We start from the raw sequence: 15,999 nt of genomic DNA on the forward strand, positions 1-15,999 counted from the left end.
GTGTGTGTGAGCGCCCACCAGAGAGAATGAAAACAGTCCGCCTGTGAAAAACCTTTTTAAGCACATGAAACATTTACAGTGGTTCGCTGTAGTCTTGTGTGTTTGTTTAGTTTGATGTTGTTCAATCTGAACAATTAACATGCAAACTTCATGCATGCAGACACGTAGACGTGGTGAAGAGGACCTGCTGAAGTCCAAGCTGAGCATCAGAATGAGAAATAAAATGAAGATTTAAACGACTTTGAACGTGTCATCGTTGTTGGTGCCAGATAGGCTGGTCTGAGTCCTTCACAAACTGTCGATGTGTCAGAAAGAAACAAATATTCAGTGGGCTGCAGTTCTCTGGGTGCAAATGTCTTGTTGATGTCAGAGAAGAAAGGATTGACTTCTTCAAGCTGCTAGAAATGCAACAGTTTAATCAGGGTATGCAGAAGGATATGTGTTTGGAAAACACACCAAGCCTTGAAGCTGACAGGCTGCAGCAGCAGGCGACCACACCGGGTGCCACTCCTGTCGGCTAAGAACAGGAAACTGAGGCTCATAATGGCTCAGCAGACGTTTGGATGGTAGGATGAACGACGTGAAAGCACAGATCAAACCGGCAGGTGGTGGCTGTAATGGTGTGGGCGCATAAGCTCAAATCATGTCAAACTAGTTTCTGCTGTTATATCATTGATAGGAAATTATTAATATTACTGTAGAAAACCTAAACTAACAGCTCACCAGTATGTACGGTCTTTGGTGAAGCCCTTAATCGGTAATTGCGCACATAGCACTTGATTACTTGTTGCTTTTATTTGCACTGTGTTAAACTCTTTGGATCCTGACCAGAACATTCACACAGAAACATATCTTTTTCCAGCATTTTTTTCTCTTAAATTATTAATCCATAAAAATATAATGAAGAGGGCTTTTAGAATATTGAAGCCCATTCCAACGCTCAGAGAACAGGCGTGCAAGAGTTTGTGTTATTTATATCTCCTAAAATGTCAGCTCTGTGAAGTTGGCGGTTAAAGTTTGTCGAAGCTGGCCTGTACAGAACAAGTGTGTTAACAAGTTGATTTGTCTATGACCAGTAAGACCAGACTTGGTTACAGCTGCTGGTCAGATTTCAGGGAGGTCTCGGCAGCTTTTAGACTTTATAACAGGACGATGCTGAGGAAGGCGACCTCTGTCATGTTATGCCTTTTATACCTGCTGCCGTTATCATGGTTAATAACACTAAACCATGAGTGTTGTTGCTACTACTGCACATTGCACTTTGTTGATGATCAAATTATGCTGTTGTGTCTGGGCTGGTTTTTGTGTTGTTTCATGCGTGGACATACTGCAGATCAGTTTCCCTTTGGGAACAATAAAGTTGAAGTGCTTTGGAGCTTCTGCTCACAGCAGCTACATAAAAGTGTCATGAACTGGCTGTGTGGAGGCAGATGAGGACCCAATCGCAAACTCACAGAGGCAGGAATGAACTCAAAATTCACAGCTTTATTGCTGGAGAGCAGAACCATACAAATTAAACCGGGAAACTATAACGTAACACACAGAGAAACACACGGCCATGGATGAGGGAGAACGCGACACCGAACTGAGGGAGACGCAGACATAAATACACAGAGGGTTAATGAGGGAAGTGGGAACACACTGGGAACACAGGTGACACCGATAATCATAACAAGACACGGCAGGAGTAAATGCAACACTGATGGGAGACTGTCAAAGTAAAACAGGAAATACACAGAGGTTCAGACAGACATAATGGGCTGGGGAAAACATGGAATAAAACACAAGGAGAGACGAGGCCAACATGGCCCAGTACCATGACACAAGACTGGGAAACCTCAGAATGTACAGGCTGATTAAAGCAGTTCTGCGGGGCTACCATGCTGGTAGCAGTATGTAGGTGAGTCTGGTGTGGAATAACAGTCTAACTCTATAGGTGAAGCATTCATATTAGTTAACTCGGGGAGATCACTGCGAGCATTACAAGAATCTGAGGGCTCAAAAACACAAAGATTACTAGCGAGAGCAACTGGTGAATAATCTGACACGGAGGTGCCTCGCTGTATAGTGTCTCTAGAGTCCAAACACAAAGTGGCAGAATTGTCTGAGTTAGGCAACACAATATCCATGGAGGGCCAAACAGTGCTACTCACGGTGGTGGATAAGCCATGAAGTCCGTGTTCAGAACGTCTGGGCTGAGTGTGTGACGCACAGTCACTCTCACCCACAGGTGAAGCCTGCTCAGCTGTACTGGCACGACGGCGGCGTGAACGCCGTTTACGTCGAGAAGGGGGAGGAGATGAACCAATATATATTGATGACATATATTTAGATTTGAAGGCTGCTGTAAAATGAGGCAAAGGAAGGGGACTGTAATTAAATAAAAGATCAGTGATTACTGCAGGGCTCAATGAAATTTGTCTCTAGTGACTGCTTTGGAAACTTTTTAGTTGGATACTAAGCTGATTTGAAAATATTACATCGGTTAAATGCTGATGGTGTTTGCATGTATTAGGTTTAGTTTTGCTCTATTTAGATAAAGCAGCTGTCTGTTCTTGTAAATTATGAAGAAGAAGAAGTATTGTAATTATAAAGTCTTCGTTGCTTCTGTTTCAGTTAAGTCTCATATCAGAAATGTAAATCTTTTGAGAAATAGTCCCCGTCAAATGGGATGAGCCTTAATGGTAGCACTGCTGGTATAGTCTGTTGCTCTACTGCGTTGTTTTGCCATGTTATATATTTAATGTTAATACTTACCGTTCACCCGCATTAACAGTAGTTTTGCTCGTTAGCTTGCATTCCGCTAAATAGATTCGTTAAGTCAGCTGACAAAGTCGAGAGCTGTAGAAACTAGAAGCTGCTAGCGATTTACCTCCACTTTAAATGAATTAAATGTCATTATAATTCCATGCCCTGCTTCTTGTTCCTGCTGGGTCAGCAGGGCTGAGCATCAGGAGCTGATTGTTCCTACGTGTTTTGAGCAGCGGGGGCAATTATGCGGCTGCAGCAGGGCCGCAGCTTGTGAAAGAATAGCACCAACGGTTGACGGAGGGACGAGGGAGAGTGCAGTCATTCTGACACATCCACAGAAACATGGAGGAGAGGCGAAAGGAAGGTCAGCCGTGGCAGACCTACATTGTTGGCGGCCCTCACACACTAGCTCATCATTAGAGAGGTACACAAAGGAGCAGAGGTGGAGGGTGGAGGGGCTGCAGGGATGTGGAGAAAGCTGGACAGCTTTGATGTCAAAAGGCTGGTGTGTTTGTGTGTGTGGAACAAATGTATCTGCTGTGAATAAAATATGGGCTTGCAAGTCTTTGTAATCTGTTTTTGTGTACATGTTACACAGCGTCCCAGCTTTTTTTTTTTTTTTTTTTTTTTAAACTTACAAATAAAAAAATGACTGCAATAATTTATTATTGTTTAATCTGTTTATATTTGTTTAGTTTTTTGTGTTTAGCAGTTTGTCTCAAACTATAAAAAAAAAAAAAAATCAGGTTCTCACTAAACAACAAAACATTTAATGTTTTGTTATCTGTCAGCATTAAGGTAAAATACACGAAGATTACAAATCCTCACATTCTCAGGTTTTAGTAATTAATGTAATCAGTATCTGTTAATCAGTTGATAAGCTGAACTTTATGGCTTTTAAATTTGGACACACAAAAGATCACACGCGAGCTAGAATTTGGTTACTGTAGCTTCCAAATTCAAGGTGTTATTTGTTTTCAGACACAACTATAGCTCAGGGACTTCTAAATCATCATGCTGTGTAAAATCAGAGTGTACATGTTATCCTGTTTAGATGCTACTTGAGAAAAATGTCTTTGAACTCTTGTTTCTTTTTGCTTTTTTTAATCTATTTTCCCTCTGACTACGGAATAATTACTGAGAAGTGCATGGTACTCTTTAGACTGGTACTTTTCTACTCTATTTGACCAATGAAGGAACTTTCTTACTACAAGACTCACAAACACATTCATACAACATGCAGACTCGAGGAATCGGGGATCACACCGCCAGCCTTCTGAGCCACAGCCTTTCCTATTAGGAATTTTATCTTGATTGATAAGAACTAGTAACTACTACAAGTCCTTTGCAGACAGAGTACTTTGGAAAAGTCTTCAGCTACTCTTGGTGAAGATCTTTCAAAGATTTTCTTTGGACAAAGGCTACCTGACTATTTTGATAGGAATGATACTTAACACTGGTTCATCCCTTGAGTTGGGCACGTTTTTATGCTTTATTGAGTCAGTGATATCTACACAGAACTGACAATTTGGTAAATAACCAATTAATTTATAATAAGTGAAAAAGAAACGGTACATCATGTGAAGCGGGCTAACCAGGCTAAATGTCACGGCTAAAGTAGTTTTCACTTATGGGATTTTCCGTACAGAAAAGGACAGAAAATTAATTGTCCTTTCAGATGGAATGGTACAAAAGGAAGGCTTTGTGGCTGTGCTACATTAAACGAGCCGGTCTATTTTCTGTGTTTGCTATTTGGCAGCCAAGCAGACAATGTCTGGACTACTGCTGGATATTCTGGCTCGAGCACTTTACCCCGTGCCTTAGCCAAGCATGAAAAGTCGGTGATCCACATTCAGAGCCAGATTTCTCTGAACTCATTTGGACACAGTCTCATTGACATGGTTCTGGATGGTCAATGTTTAGTGTTAGCACGAAATCAAGAAAAAACTGAGAAATCTTAAAACGTCTCATAGATGCTTTATGATTTCTAGGAAAACTGATGCAATCTCATCCATGATGAGGGTGACATTGTTCCTCCATCCAGGGGGATTTCGTCTAACTATTGTACCTGATGCTAGCTAGGATCCCAGTGTTGCTGACATTATAGAAATATCTCCTGTGCCTCTACCTTAAACCTTGTTCTCACTCCCAAGTCATCTCATGTTGCTGGTTGCTCAGGACCCATCAGAATGGTGTTGGACTGCACTGGTTACCCACTTACTGTCTGGACATAATGATAGTAACCAGCGAAATACAATTGTAGGAACCAAGCAAGGATTAGGGTTAGAGTAGGGGTTATGTTTGACTCGACTATTGACTCGTCTAAAATGCTGCCTAGTTATAACCCCACCCCATCATCTTCATCCACCAGTTGTTTGCTGGTAGATGTACAGAGAGAAAGAACAGGCAAACATGTTTCCTTAAATCCAAAGCTTAACCACTCGAGCTAATTTGATGTGCTTTGTGGAAAAATGTCTTTCTGTTCTCGTTCATATATCCAAAAGCAATGCAATGAAATTCCATTTTATGATTTTCAAAATGAAAGTAGCTCCTCAGTTGTTCAGGCATCATCCGACGCCCACACAGCTACTTTAAAATGCAAGTAAACAGATGAGGGGAAAATGGGGGGTGATGCCCACTCAAGTGCACGCACAGATGCAAATTAAAAGGATAGGCATGCATACTGACTCGGTGCATACAGAGACAGTTACCTAAATTCACCCACACATACACACTCTTCCAACAGCCCGTAATTGCAGTCGCTGGCAGAGAAAACAGCAGCTGTACATAGTCAAAGAGAGCAGAGGAAACAATGAACACACAGAGCAGATGACTGCTGTAAGTAAAAGAATGAAAGTGGAGCAAGCGAGGAATGGAGGAGGGCACGTCGCTGAAATGTACAACGGTGGAAACAAACAGGGTTTGAGTTTGAGAAAGTCGAGGCAGAAATTAGCATGCCGGGATTACAATTTGAAAAACATTTTCTACATATTCACATTTATTTGTAATCAAACCATTACCTAAGTCTTTAGGTAAAGGTAGCTTTAAATGTGCAGAGGGCTCTAAAGCATTTAATGGAAAGGTAAATGTCGAAGCGACTGATAATTCCATGTGGTTTGGTGGAAGGAAATGAAAAGAGTAACAGACATGATAATGCTGAGATGATCTTCAGATACTTTGGTGTGATCTTCTTTGTCTGGGCTGGTTTTCAGCAAATCTTAGAACAAGGTTCACATATACAATACTGTGAAAAAGTCTCAAGGCACTGCTTTCTTTTTGACATTTGTTTAGGAAAATGGGAAATGGGTGCATTCTTGAAATAAGCAAACAAATGAAAATACACTATAGAAGCTCACAAGCTCAGAAGTCAATGTTTGGTATGATGACCTTTATTCTTCACTCAGTCTGAACCTTCTTAGGCGAGCTTTCTGCTTTTTCCTTTAAATATTATTCAGGAATATTTCTCCAGACTTCCTGAAGGACACATTCCAAAGCTCCTCTTTGGATGTTGGCTGTCTTTTATTACTTTCTCTGTAAAAATGGTCCAACACTGCTTTAATAATGTTGAGGTCAGGGCTCCGGGGAGGCCGAGTCCATGACTATGAATCCTGTTCTATTGTGTGTTTTTCTATCCAGGCATGTTTTTACTGCACTGGCTGTGTGTTTGGGATGAACAAATGAGACCTCAGAGAAATCAGACACTTTCCTGATGATGGTTCAAACTCTAACAGCATTTATATGTGTTTTAATTCCCATCAATTTTGACCTGATCGCCCACACCACTGACTGAACTGTAGGAGCAGGCAACATATCGAACGTATTTGATGTATCACAGGTTATTCCATGTGCGTTGGTTAAAATGGCTTTATTGTAACCATCGAGCATGTTGCCATGAAAATATTAAGCACTTTTTTTTTTTCTTTTAATGTCATTAACCCCCGTCCTGCCCGGCACACTGCGCTGAGCATGCGTGTTTATGTCCTGCCAGATAGGGACAAAGCGAGGGAATGAGACTCGCTCGTCATTTGGACTTCAGGAGGAGGATGTCAAACAAAATGCGAAAATTTGCAAAGCATGCAGTAAAACTGTTGCCACTAAAGGTGAATTTATTCCACCAGCTGAAAAGTCTTTCACTATAAAATTAAGACTGTTCTTGGTCAGTCGCTTTTTGTAGTCACTGTCTAGACTTTTGTTTCTGTAATTTCACGTCATCAAAAATTTTATTTAACAGTTTTCTTATGTTAGAAGCACAAAAGACACCCTTTTAATTTCAGTTGTTTTGTTTGTCTCATGAAGTCTTGCTTGATGTACTTTTTTGTTGCTGTGATCTTTTGTTGTGTTGATCACAGAAAGACACTTACTGTGAAAAACCTTGGTGGAAACTGATGGTTAAAGAATGGTTAAAAATAAAACATTTCAATTCATTCTGATTTTTTATTTTCACTAGAAAAAATCACTGAATGGTTGATTTGAATGAGTAAACCAGTGCAATTCTAGGCACGATATGACTGAAGTAACATTGTTTTTGGAGTTTATTTAAACATATCGTGATATATATCGTGTATCGCGATATTACATAGTCCTCATATCGACCAGCTGCAGCCCTGAACATGACAGAGCCTCCAGCATGTTTTACAGATGCAAATGTTTTTGCAACAAGCTGCTTGTAACAAAGTGCCTAAAGATACAATTTAATGTGTTACTTGCTCATTTTTCTGCAACAGTGGAACATCATTTGTGTTCGGTGCCTTTTTCATGGTTGCATGACTCATGAACCAGAGTTAAGTGGTTTAACCAAAAAAAAAAAAGGTCAGGTACAAGAAGTAGACTGACTGAGTGAAAAAATTATTTTATTTATCTAATAGGTGACTTCAGTGCTGCCTGAGCCCTCAAATAGTAAGAGATCCATAATCAGTGGTTCTGACCACAGCGTCACCACATGGTTCATTCTTCAGATACTTCCTTGAAGTGCTTAGCTGGAAACTGGAATGTGTAACTGTAGAGAACTAACTCAATCTTAGATGTAGAAGTAAAATATTCAAGAATTTGTGTTAACAGCAAGCCCTACCTGCCCTTTTGACATATTCTAAGCTTATATTACCATACAAGTATACATCTTCTCAAAAACATGTTTTGGGGTGAACTGTCCCTTCTAGGTATATGACGTTAAAAGGTTATATTATAAGGCTTATTCACAGTTGTTTTTTGGATTCAGGGCTGGCATTGCCTGTCTTTCACCACTCTTTAAAGAGATTCTTCCCTGTCGTTACCTGCTGACTCTTCTTGGATACCTCCAACTTGTTTAGTGTATTTAAATATACATCTGATCCACATGTCCATAAACACAATTTTTAGTGTGCACATTAGTTTTGGTTTCACTTATACCTACAAAGCTAACGACGTTTTGATGCGAGCCGCAGGTTGCCGACCTCTGGCCTAGTTAGACTGACAGCTGAGTGTAAGCATGTATACGTCTGTAGTCAATGCACAAAACATTCATCGTAACGTGGTCGAGCAGGTTTGACAGGGGTTTTACACAAATGAGTCGCTAACTGAAACTTCTTTCGTTTTAGTAACAACAATGCAATTCAAATAATATTAATGAATAAGAATTATTTTTAAAAGACATTCAATGAGCATCATAAGAAATACTTTTTTCTTTTTAACTGTAAAAATTTTATGTTTTTTTTATTAGATTTATTATATTTGACTAATTGTTAGGACAAACATCTCAGTGTAGTTAGGCATGTAAACATGGTCAGGATGATCTGCTGAAGTTCAAACTGAGCAACAAATGAGAGATTTAAGGGACTTTGAATGTGTCATGGTTGTTGGTGTCAGACGGGCCCGTCTGACCTGAGGTCTGTAATAGTCAACGAGCAGCAGTTCTCTGGGTGATAACACCCTATAGATCCAAGGGCAGAATGGCTAATCCGCTATGTCGATATGAATGTTTACAGTAACTTAAATTACCATTCATTACATCCACAGTATACAGAGGAGACTCTTTGAATGTACAGCACGTCAAACCTTAAAGTAGACGAGCTACAGCAGCAGAAGACCACAAGTCACAGCATGAATCTATGCAGCCTTGTATCAGTGGTCCGGACTGATGGTTGTGTAATGGTGTTAGCACACTTTGGGTCCTTTAGTACCAACAATAGTGAGTCTACCTGAGTATTGTTGCTGACCCTTCATGAGGACAATGTGTCCATCTTCTAACGCACCGTGTCACAAAACTGAAACGGTGTCAAACTGGTTCTTAATGAATGACGTGTTTACAGTTCTCAGATGCCTCCCAACCAACGCCTTTTGTTACAGCAAGCCTCCGGAAGTGACATTAGGTTATGCATACATTAAAATAGGCTTTTTGCAACATCATTTTGCACATTTAGATAAATATAAAATGTGAATATACAAAAAATTATTAATAACATTAATCATTAACATCTGTCATGGTGGAACATCGGTCTTCTGCTGCAGGTATTTTGCATCAAAGCACAGGGCGAGCGTCGGAGAACGCTGGTGTGCTTACATTTCTTCACTGCCGCCACCACCACAAGCTCGTTAAAGGCTCGAACACACAGAATCACTCATGTGCAAGCAAAGTCACACACACAAACATGTACACAAACGTACATGTTCACAAAAACACAAAACTGTCAAAACTCTTTGACTTTTTTTTTTCCTCCTAATGTGAGGAAGCCTTCCAGACTACATGTCTGATTTTATGGCTTTAAGTTGAATGCATATTTGCCATTACTGTAACTGATGGTTATTTCTCTGCACTTAACAAAATGTTTTCTTTAAAAAGCGATTTTAATGTGACGTAAATGAAGTTGAAATCACGTCTGCCAGTTGGAAATGCTGGAATTTGAATAGTATGTTTGTGTTAAATCATTTTAAAGATATCGTGTCCATATATTTTATAAAGTATCTGTGTTGTAGATGAATTTCTAAGCGCTTGGCTAAAAATTATTTTTTTTTTATCTTATCAATAACAATGATCAGACGAGGCAAAGCAGGGTGAAATTCTCTCTGTGCAGGTCACCAGTTTGTATGGATTTATACATGAAGAGAAGATGTTGATTTAGTCCTACATGATAAAAAATGCAATAATTCATAAGAGCTTACAGTGAAATCATGACACAACATAAACGTTTACTGTTGTTGTTGCTTTGATTCACTGAACCGATAAATAATTTATAACATGCAGATGATGCTTTGCAAATGTTTTTTTTGTCTGTAAATGTAATTAATGTTTCATTGCTCCATTCCACTCTCTGGAGATATTACAGCTTTAAAAGTCTTTGAATTCTCCTGGGGACTAAAGTGTAAGTGTGTGTGTGTGTGTGTGTGTGTGTGTGTGTGTGTGTGTGTGTGTGTGTGTGTGGTTACAGTATTTGGACTGTTGGGTCAAAAGGACATCGCATCTATAGATTTCTCACACTCTGATGCCACCTAGTGTCATATTTGAAGAAGTGAAGGTACTCAGGCAGCAATATTCAAATCTGTTCACATAGAATCACTGAGACGGACAGATGCCGACATGTTCATGTAAATATTTAGGAATGTTAGTGATATTTCATTATGATGATGAAGACATGTATATAACCAGTTACTTAGTATGGAACCGGTTTTGAAATTAAGCAGAAACTAAAAAGAGACCAAATCTCAAAATGTCTGTGAAGGTTCTCAGTCATCCAGGTCATCGTAGTCAAAGGAGCTTGCAAAGAAAAGCGTCTGGACTTCTTTAATTTCCTTTAGAGTGTTGGGCCCGCTGAGCCTTGTCCACAAACTTGTAAACCTCTTCTAAGATTGGAGAGGGTAGAAGGGTTTCCAGCCAGCCCATATGGAAAAGATATTTATAAATCTTATAAGGTTTGTATCTGCCTTGTGTGAAACTTGTATGAAAAGCATATAAGTGTGAAAACAGATATAAGATCCCTTGAAAAATTATATAATGAAACTTGTATGTTTTGGATACTTACTAAAACAATGTATGAAAGTAATGCGAAAGTGGCCACTTTCATGAGTAATCACATAAGTTTTTACTATTTCTTTTCCATATGGGAGAGTCTGGCTGATCTTGATCTGGAGGGCATCTATAGTGAAATGGACCTGTCTTATCCTTTCACTTCAAAGGTGATTTTGTCCTCTCTGTAGAATCAAGTCTGCTCTGTATCCCCTGACAGTGGATCCAAGGCGCAGGCTATTAGGAACAACTCTGCTTTGTCTACATCTTAGGTTGAAACGGAGATAGACGCTAGTTTCCTTGATTCCTTTTCATACTCCCGCACCAGTTGAAGGGTGTTCCTCCCAAAATGTACGGCAATATGTCTGTGAAGGTCCTCAGTCATCCAGGTCATCGTAGTCAAAGGAGCTTGCAAAGAAAAGCATCTGGGCTTCTTTTCTTTGCAAGCTCCTTTGACTACCAAATCTCAAAGTTTTACTGCTTATATTGATTCCAATAATGAAAAGCCGCAGATCAGGTAATAATCTCTTCTGTTCCTGTTATATTTGTGCCCTCACAGAAATGACCCCCCCCCCAGTGGTTGCTCAGCAGTTGCGAATTGGTTTCTAGGCCTGTGTGATGGACAAATCAGTGAAGTTAAATAATTTTGATGGTGCTTTTATATGACGCACTGATCTACAGTGGAAATGGACAGTGGACTATTTTCTCTTTATTGCAAGTTTTGCTTTTGGATTGTTGTTCGATTGATCAGAGACTTTTGAAGAAACGAGTCTGAGCAAACTGTTACCTTCTGATATTAAGCTGGAGTAGAAAAAATAAATTCTTTAGTGAATTCTTAAACAGATTCTAATCATGACAATAACTGTTCTTGAAGTCAGTCTAAGGAGCTTGGAAAGAAAAGCGAATGGAAAGTTTCATGAAGACGTTCACCTCTCATTCAAGAAGCTTCAGAAGGTCTTCAGGAAGCTTCCAGCCCTTCTTCTTTCCAGCCTGCTGAGATTACCATGAGCTGGCTGACTGAGAACCTTCACAGACGATCTCTGTGTTATTTTCCAATTAAAAAGAGGGAAAATTGTCGCTCATTTCTTTTTAATGCAGTTCTATTAAGGTTTGTTTACAATCTTATCAAAATCCATATAACCCCTGTGTCATTAAAACGTGATTGTTTAGCATTTTAAGCGTCTGAGCTCTAACACTGTGATGAATTTAGGCATCAATTCATGAGTGTGTATTCAGACCTCTCGGTTTTCTTCACATCTAACTCAATCTTTAAAGTCACACTTCAGAAGTTCTCATTAGACTTGCTGCATGTGACAACACAGAGTCTCTGTGCCGGACGCAGGTCAGCTCAGGTTACACAACCAGAACAGCAGTGCTGCAGTGACTCTGGTGCCCTCATCTGGCCCTTCTGCTCCCCACACAGTAATACTGTAAGCATGCACTGACTGATGGTGGGCTGTGAGGGGTTTGTGGTTGTAGTCATACATAGTTACGTGTGTCTGTATAATCAGATGGATTAAAGGTGTATTCTAGTTTTTATAGTTGAGTTCAAAAGCCTCAGTGAGCTGCCAGCTTTGAAAGGAACAGTCACTGTCCGAAAGGATCATGACTGTAGCACCAAACTATTAGCAGACGGTAATATTTTAATCCCTGGCAAGTGTCCACAGTGTTGACATGCTAATCCGTGCTGAACCCTGCAGCTGCTGAAACATGACTCAGTTAATAATGAATAAAACTGAGAGGGCATTGTTTTTGTGAGACTTTGGAAGAACATGGCTCATGCAGTACAGTCCTGTAAACACAAAGGGAGTGTAAAGACGGGAGTGGAGCAGCGGTCCCAGGAGCCTGGTTCCTGATGGTTCCTGATGGTTCCTGATCACATGGTGCACGACTGAGTTTGTCAAAAAGGAAAGTTTGAAGTCTTAAGTTTCCTGAATCGAGTCGGTTCGACAGCTGAAGGCTCTGCTTCCTGTTCTTCACTTGGATGCTTTCAGTACACATTACAATGCACCGGCTCCAACTTTAGCATCATCTTACGAAATGCAGGGTTGTCCATAGACATCAATAGAAGTGCTCACGGCATCATCAGACATCATGAGACCAAAACGTTATGAAAGGCTCCGTTGTAGTTTGTTTGTTTTTTCAAATGCACGATAAAACATTTTGCTCGTCCCCTCACACCTTTCTCATTTTAGCAACAAAAACGTAGAAATGAGTTGCACAGACCTGACCTTGTGAACCTGAACTGCAGACTAATTGAGAGCCTGATGATGCTGTGAACTGTGAATCTGTGAAAGTTGTCGAGGATTTTAGTCGACATGTCAAATCTGAGGTTGCTGTGGTTGATTTGACTTGAAGGTGAGATGGCTGTGATTTCTTCACAGCTCTTTGGTGTTGTGAAATCTGGTGAGATCCTGATTATTTTAACAGTTTTCTTCTATGAATGTTGAAGCATGCTGCTGTGTCCTCCTCTGGTCTTACCTGCATTTAGGGAGAGATCATTTTGCTGACACCACTCCTGCCACTGCTCTTGTGTTTTCTATCACCTCGCCGTCAGCGATCAGCACAATGACTGTAGTGTCATCTGCTGAGTGTATAATGGGAAGTCTGGTCTGGGAAGTCACCCAGTCATATGTGAAGAGGGCGTATAGCATCGGATTCAACACTTATGCCTGGGGGAATCCACATGCTCACAGTTGCTCACTTATGCTTAACTGGTTTCAGACTCTGATATGGGTGTATGTGATGGATCCACTTATCCAGTTCAGGGTCGTTTGGGGCTGGGTACGCCCTGGACAGCGTGCCAGTCTGTCACAGAGCTCACAAAGAGACCTATTCATTCATGCTCGCAGTGATTCACACATGGCAAAATTTAGACTCTCCAGCAAACCTAACATATGTACCTTTGGGCTGTTGGGGCAGCCGAGGTGCCCAGAGAGACCCCACACAGACCAGACTGGCCCCGGCCGAGGGATTTGAACCCTGGACCAGTGTTGCTGTAAAGCAAGTTATGAAATGGCTGTTAGGTTTCTGCAAACCAACCATATTTGAGAATATTACCAAGTTTGTGTTTACAACATTGAATTGCTGCATTGCTGCTGAAATAACAGTTGTTGATATTTGATGTGTTCAGAGCATGAAAGCCTTTCTTATCCTGCCTGAGATCCACAAACTGTAAATCTGTATTATCCAGATCTGTCTTTTAGCTGTGAGGATTTTAACAAGCTATAACAAGGATCGCACACAGCGTTTTAATTGCACACTTTATGGTGTACATAAGAAGTCTGATAAAAAGTGTAAAAACTGCAGACAAGTAGAGGAAGTTTCGTTTGCTGCTCTTGCTCAACAGGGTTTAAATGTAGCTGTGTGAGGGGGCAATTTAGCCTTCGGTCCTTTCAGAGGACTTGTAAGTAGCTTGTAGTAAATTAGATTTGGCTGGAGTCTGTTTCCTCTAATAGAAGCAGGATTTCTGCCGTTAACATAGTAGTGAGAACACAGATGTTGTTTTTATAAGAGCAAACAATCCCTGAAGTCTGAAGTCGGCCTCAGAACGTTTTCAGATTAGGCCGCAGTAATCTGCACCCTCCCCAAGTACCACTGCCCCTCCCTCCTAGCTCCCCCGTTGGCCAGCGGTCCCATTACATCATTGTTCTGGAACCAAGTACCCTTTACATCATCATTCACTCGACTCTTGCGCCCATGCTACGACGTACGCCAAAACCAGTGATGCAGTACCTGCGGCTGCCTTCACAGTCGAGTCCTGCCTCGACTGTGAAGGCGGCAACAGTGAGGACGCATTCGTAACTGTCCTGAAACCTCGTTTTGTCACACGAGTCGATGCAGGTGTGGAGGTCTGCAAAGTTTTCACCAGTGTTCTGTTTTTTTTGTTTTGTTTTTTTTTTTATACACATCCTGGAATTTGAGTTACAAAAAGCAGACGTGACAGGAGTCAAGAGAAGCCATCATGAAACCACCCCGAAAATGTAACGAAGCAATTAAAGCACAAACTGGGTCGGAGGGTCTGATCAATAAAGTCAAACGTTACATCGGAAGCCTGTTCACAGGAAGATTATTGTTGTTACATAATAATAATAATAATCATAATAATACTATGGGAAAAATAATTCTTATTAGAAGTATTTTTGTGCGGCGTAGAGGTTAGCAGTGTCGCCTCACCGCAGCGAGTGTCTGGGTTTGAATCCACAGGCCGGGCCTTTCTGCGTGGAGCTGCAGTTTGCATGTGACTGCCCGAGTTCTCTCGGGATACTTTCCTCCCACAGTCTCGCATGCTTGTGTGTGTGTGTCCTGCCAAAAATCACATTTTATCCTCATTTCTTCTCAGACTTTCCTGATTCAAGGGGTAAAAATGCGTAAATCTAACACAACGCTTTGTGGGAATCTGTGTGAAAATCACAAATCGGATTCAAATCTATCGCTGTCTGCATACACAAGCTGGCATTAAATGTGGGCACACGGCAAGCTTGCGTTCATATGGGAATATAAGCATGATACAAAGGTTTGAGCCACTCGTCTTAGACGTGCTGTGCTCATCGGCTCAGACTGATTACAGCTTGCTGCCTCTGTCTATGTTTATTAATGTAGATGTCAGTTATTTGCAGACCTTCAGCAGCCGGGCCAACCTGTGCGATCTGCTGCAGTCACAGTTAATTATTTTGATTTGAATTACTTTGGATTATAGATAGAATTAGCTAAGCGCTACAGACATTAATACTACAGCTACCTTAAATAACTGTGACTTTGATATTGAAAAAATAATACATTTTTTAATCCAGCCTTTCATTCACATGATTGGATGAACATCCAGCGCTGAAAACAAATGAAAAAATGTCGTTTGGAAACAAAAGAAGAACCTGAAATATCACAATCGCATCTGTCATTATGTAACGCTGTGAATTAAAAATGTAGTGAAATATTTTATGATCCACATCATGTGACTGCCTGTTTCTCACTGCATCGTTTCTCTGCCCTTCCAGCTTTCTGCTCCGCCCACTGCGCTCCTCCCAGCCAACCGCTGCCTACAGTCTGGGATGGTTAGCTACTGAGCGGGCTACCAGTGAACGCTGAGCAGGCTGGCGAGCTCAGTGTCTGCCTCGCTGTCCTGTGATTGGCTGCTGGATGGGACTGAGGCCGAATGGAGCCAATGTCCAACAAGCAGGATAGCAACTCGTCTGAGGGAGATGAGAAAGGGTGAGACAGAGGGGTGTGGTGTGTGTGGTAAACAAAATGTGATGGAGTGTACATCTGCCTTTGGG

At 40.9% G+C, this 15,999-nt stretch overlaps 1 protein-coding gene across 4 annotated transcripts in view; it reads left to right on the forward strand.

The window, feature by feature from the left end:
• The window catches only part of LOC102216204 (thyroid hormone receptor alpha), a 103,868-nt gene that overhangs the window by 49,897 nt on the left and 37,972 nt on the right, over positions 1-15,999 (forward strand). For all 4 annotated transcript variants that reach the window (XM_005750991.1, XM_013915384.1, XM_013915386.1 and 1 more), the window contains exon 4: positions 15,721-15,934. In XM_005750991.1, the coding sequence (XP_005751048.1) occupies positions 15,879-15,934 (56 nt within the window). In that variant the 5' untranslated portion in view covers positions 15,721-15,878. The remainder of the gene's footprint in view (positions 1-15,720; positions 15,935-15,999) is intronic.

Source organism: Pundamilia nyererei, unplaced genomic scaffold (genome assembly GCF_000239375.1).
Source record: "Pundamilia nyererei isolate P.nyererei 1_Seehausen unplaced genomic scaffold, PunNye1.0 scaffold00295, whole genome shotgun sequence".
In the NCBI taxonomy this organism is placed as follows: Eukaryota; Metazoa; Chordata; class Actinopteri; order Cichliformes; family Cichlidae; genus Pundamilia; species Pundamilia nyererei.